The sequence below is a fragment of the Penaeus vannamei genome, chromosome 11 (genome assembly GCF_042767895.1).
Source record: "Penaeus vannamei isolate JL-2024 chromosome 11, ASM4276789v1, whole genome shotgun sequence".
Taxonomy (NCBI): Eukaryota; Metazoa; Arthropoda; class Malacostraca; order Decapoda; family Penaeidae; genus Penaeus; species Penaeus vannamei.
In genome coordinates, this window is record NC_091559.1 from 39,700,861 (window position 1) to 39,705,860 (window position 5,000).

General features: G+C 42.0%; 1 protein-coding gene across 1 annotated transcript in view; it reads right to left on the minus strand.

Annotated features, from left to right (window-relative positions):
* Positions 1 to 5,000, minus strand: part of LOC113799962 (uncharacterized) — a 119,214-nt gene that overhangs the window by 87,804 nt on the left and 26,410 nt on the right. Inside the window, exon 3 of the mRNA XM_070127283.1 lies at positions 3,425 to 3,555. Within this exon, the coding sequence (XP_069983384.1) occupies positions 3,425 to 3,555 (131 nt within the window). The remainder of the gene's footprint in view (positions 1 to 3,424; positions 3,556 to 5,000) is intronic.

Below are 5,000 nucleotides of genomic sequence, written 5' to 3' on the forward strand. Positions count from 1 at the left end.
GATAAGACATAAAGATCGAGAGATAGGCAAACAGAGAGGGAGAGGTAAATATATACATAGAAAGAGAGAAGGAAAGAAAGTGTGTGTGAGAGAGAGAGAGAGAGAGAGAGAGAGAGAGAGAGAGAGAGAGAGAGAGAGAGAGAGAGAGAGAGAGAGAGAGAGAGAGAGAGAAAGAGAGAGAGAGAGAGAGAAAGAGAAGAACGAAAGAAAGAAAGAAAGAAAGAAAGAAAGAGAAAGGGAGAGAGAGAGAGAAGGAAGCAAAGAAAGAAAGAGAGAGAAAAATGTGCCCTGTCAGTTACCCCAATGAACAATCTGCTCTGGTACAAAAATAGCATTCGCCTGAGCGAGTAAGCGAGTGAGAGAAAGTGAATGTTGTTGAGTGCGAATATTATAAAAGGAGTGAATGGGAGAGAGGAAAGAATACGTAAGCGAGAGAAAATTACTGAATAACCCTAAGAGCAGAAGGGAAAGGATGTGGATGAGCGTTAGCAAATAAATAAATAGAGAGAGAGAGAGAGAGAGAGAGAGAGAGAGAGAGAGAGAGAGAGAGAGAGAGAGAGAGAGAGAGAGCGAGAGACAGAGACAGAGACAGAGAGAAAAAGAGAGTGAAACAGCGTGTTCGAAACGGTGTGCCAATTATGTGGGTGTGAATGTGAATGAGAGACTGAAAAAATAAATAAAGCAAGAAAGAAAGAGAGGGAGACAGAGAGAGAGAGAGAGAGAGAGTAAATGGAATAATTAATTAACCTGAGAATGAGAAGAAAAAAAACGAGAGAAAATAATTGGAAAAGGAGAGAACAGGAGACCGAGAGAATGAGTGACAGAATGAGTACATGGGCCTACACGAGTCACAGAATACGTAAGGACGAGAGGGTGACAGGATAAGCAGCACCATGAGTTGAGTGAGCATAACCATGAGTGATGAAAGGAAGCAAAATGAGGCAAGAAAAAAAAAGAAAAAAAATGACATGGATGAGTGACAACGCCCAAACTCTTGCAGTGAAAGCTCACTTAAAATTCCACGCGAGAATTTTCCTCATAAAGTAAACAACTATGTGAAAAAACGAATAAATAGGTGAATAACTGAATAAATGTTTGATTAAATAAATGAATAAATAATTGAATAGACGAATACTTTAATTAATTAATAAGAGTAAACACCATTAACACTAAAACTTTCCCTTACAAATTAATGAATAAATCAATAAATAAAACACAAAAATATTAAAGAAAATAATCATGAAAAATATCAATTGGAATTACGAAGGAGAATTAAGTACATAATGAAGTGGAAAAAGGGAACGCAATAAAATGTGAAAATCACAAAGGAAAATAAAATAATGATGAAAATTCAAACAACAACATCAATTACAAAGACTTACACAAAAATAACGATATTTGAACAGCAATAACAGTAGTTAATTCAACTTGAAAAAGTAGTTATATTAATAAAACTGATAATAATAATAACGACAATAATAATGGTAATAACAACGATGAAAGCACTATTGACTAGCGATAACACCATTAATAACTATTATAATTATAATATCTTTATTTTTTTCTAATTCCCAAAATCTTTAAAAAAACGAAGATAATAACAAAACAGCAAAAATTATTCAGTACCATACCTACTACTATAAGGTCTTTCTACAGCCGCAAGGACGGAAGGTCGAAAGTCCCCCATCGGCAAGGGGACAGGTGACCTTTATGAGGCTTTGCGAGAGAGACTATTTAGCGCAAGAGCTGAGACGGACTGGCCGTGTTAGTTTCGTCGCCGCTTCGTTTTGCATAAAGTTATTCAGTTTTTTCTTATTCACTTATTCATCTACACGTGGCGAGGAGTGATGAGATACTTACACACGTACATACTCACATACACACACATACAGGGACGTATAAGCACATGCCATACATAGAAACATATACAAATATAAACATTAAATATACATACTATATATATATATATATATATATATATATATATATATATATATATATATATATATATATATATATATATATGTATTTGCATGTGTACAGACAGACCGATGGATCGATAGCTAGATAGAGATATTAGGCAGAAAGACAGAAAGATATGCGCATAGATGTGATTGCGCGTGCACGTATGCGTGTTCGTGTGCGTGTACGACAGTATGTAAACACATGCGCATGTGCTTGTCCGTGCACGTATGCGTGTTCGTGTACGTGTATGACTGTATGTAAACGCCTCCCTCTCGCCCCTGGGAACACGACCGCCCCGACGAGACACAGCGAGGGCGCGGGGAGGTCGTGACCGGCCCTACGGCAAAAGCATTACCCTCCACCCCCTTCCCTCCCCTTGCATCATGCTCATTGCAACATGCAACCTGGAGGCTCCTTGTCACTCCCATTCGCATTCGTCGGAGGTGATTCACGCAACTTCTGCACTACGCACTGCTCAATGGAATCTCCGATAAGAGGCTTATTGCCGATATTAGTTTTATCAATGACGCGGGGATCGTGATAGTGAGGGGTATTAACATCGCGGTTTTTTACTTCGTCATAAGAAGCATTTCCTCTTTTTTTTAATTAATTTGTCGCCTTTACTTGATTAGCCACTCTCGTTCTTGCTCTTTACTTTTATTCTCATCCTGCTACCGTCTCCCTCTTTCTCAAGCCATCCCCCTCATTTCCTTGTTCCCTCCCTACCACCGTTTCCTTTCTCTTATCCCATTCTCGCTTCTTCCTTCCTTACTTCCTTATTTCCCTCTTTCTTTCTTTCACCTCTTTCTTTCTTTCTTTCTTCCCTTCGCTATCCCTCCCTCCATTCTCCTCGCCACATTTCTTTCTTTCTCTCTTTCTTTCTTTCTTCCTTCTCCCTTCAACCCTCCTTCCTCCCTTCCCTCGATGTCCCTCATCACCAAGAATCTCTCTCAACCCACCCCATACCCGCCCCAACACCAACCAGCCAACCCCATACCCGCCCCAACCCCACCCAGCCCACCCCATACCCGCCCCAACCCCACCCAGCCCACCCCTAAACCCAAACCCAAACAGTGCGTGAGGTCGAGCAATCTTGCAGACCTGCGTTCAATCCCACGCGCGCTGCCAGTGGATGGTCATCCCGGAGAGATTCGGAAGCAAAATAAAACAGACAGTATGTCACAGCAAAGAATATCCGTTGTGACAAATGGAATCAAAACTAAATCTTGGAAATCTTTAATCTTTAAAAGAAAAAACATACCCACCCCTAAACCCAACCCCAAACCCTAACCCGATCCTAAACCCAACCCCAACCCCTCACCCAAACCCTAACCCAACCCCTCACCTCACCCCCAAACCCCAAACCCCAAACCCTCACCCTCACCCACCCCCAACCCCTCACCCAACCCCCACCCCCCACCCCCCAACCCCAAACCCCAAACCCCGGGCCACTACTCACCGCAGGATGCCCTTGTAGAAGGAGTGCGGGATGGCGGCCAGGAGCCCCGCCCCGTCGCCGGTGTCGTTGTCGCAGGAGCAGGCGCCGCGGTGCTTCATGCGCGAGGCCAGCTTCTCGGCATCGCGGATGATCTGCGGGGGGAGGGAGAGAGAGGGAGAGAAAAGGGTTAATCATTTCGGTTGATGAGGGAGAGAGAGAAAGAAAGATAGGGGGGGAGAAAGGGAGGGAAGGAGGGAAAGGGATAGGGGGGAGGGAGAGGGAGAGGGAGGGAGAGGAGAGAGGGAGAGGGAGAGGAGAGAGAGAGAGAGAGAGAGAGAGAGAGAGAGGGAGAGAGAGAGAGAGAGAGAGAGAGAGAGAGAGAGAGAGAGAGAAAAGAGAGGGAGGGAGGGAGGGAGGGAGGGAGGGAGGGAGAGAGGGAGGGAGAGAGAGAGAGAGAGAGAGAGAGAGAGAGAGAGAGAGAGAGAGAGAGAGAGAGAGAGAGAGAGAGAGAGAGAGAGAGAGAGAGAGAGAGAGAGAGGGAGAGAGAGGGAGAGAGAGGGAGAGAGAGGGAGGGAGAGGGAGGAGAGAGAGAGAGAGAGAGAGAGAGAGAGAGAGAGAGAGAGAGAGAGAGAGAGAGAGAGAGAGAGAGAGAGAGAGAGAGAGAAAACACATACATACACATAGTGAGAGAGAAAAACAAGAGAAACAGAAATACGGAAAAAACAAAGGAAAACAAAATGAATCATAAACAGAGAGGAGAGAAACAGCATTCCAGCGAAGAGTGAAAAAGACAGATAAAAACGCAATATTGCTTGCAATGTGCTGACCTTGCGACTTCCTCTGATCACGGTCTCATCTAGCGCATCGGTTGCAATGAAAGATATATAGCTATTTTTATGATTTTTTTGGTTGCAATGAAAGATATATAGCTATTCTTATATATTTTTTCAGTTGTAATACAAGATAGATAGCTATTGTTACTATCTTTTCGGTTGCAATGAAAGATAGATAGCTATTTTTATATATTTTTTCAGTTGTAATAAAAGATATATAGCTATTGTTACTATCTTTTCGGTTGCAATTAAAGACATATCTTTTCGGGTCCAATAAAAGATGTATCTTTTCGGGTCCAATAAAAGATGTATCTTTTCGGTTGCAATAGATATATCTTTTCGGGTGCAATAAATCGGGTGCAATAAAAGATAGATAGCTTTTCCTACTATCCTTCCGGTTGCAATAGATAGCTATTGTTATATCTTTTCGGTTGCAATAGATAGCTATTGTTATATCTTTTCGGTTGCAATAGATAGCTATTGTTATATCTTTTCGGTTGCAATAAGAGATATATAGCTATTGTTACTAATCCTTTAATAAAATTACACATGGCCACTAGCTACGTAATGCTTACATAACAGTCATGAGAACAGTAAGTATATATCAGATGGCGACGCAGCGGCCACGGAAACACCGCAGCGAAGCATCAGAATTCAGGAAAAAATGAATAAATAAATAAAAGATAAAAAAATAAAGAAAAAAAATATTGGGTGAAATACCGAGTGATAATGTCCGATATGGCTTATCATAATGACTCCAAGGA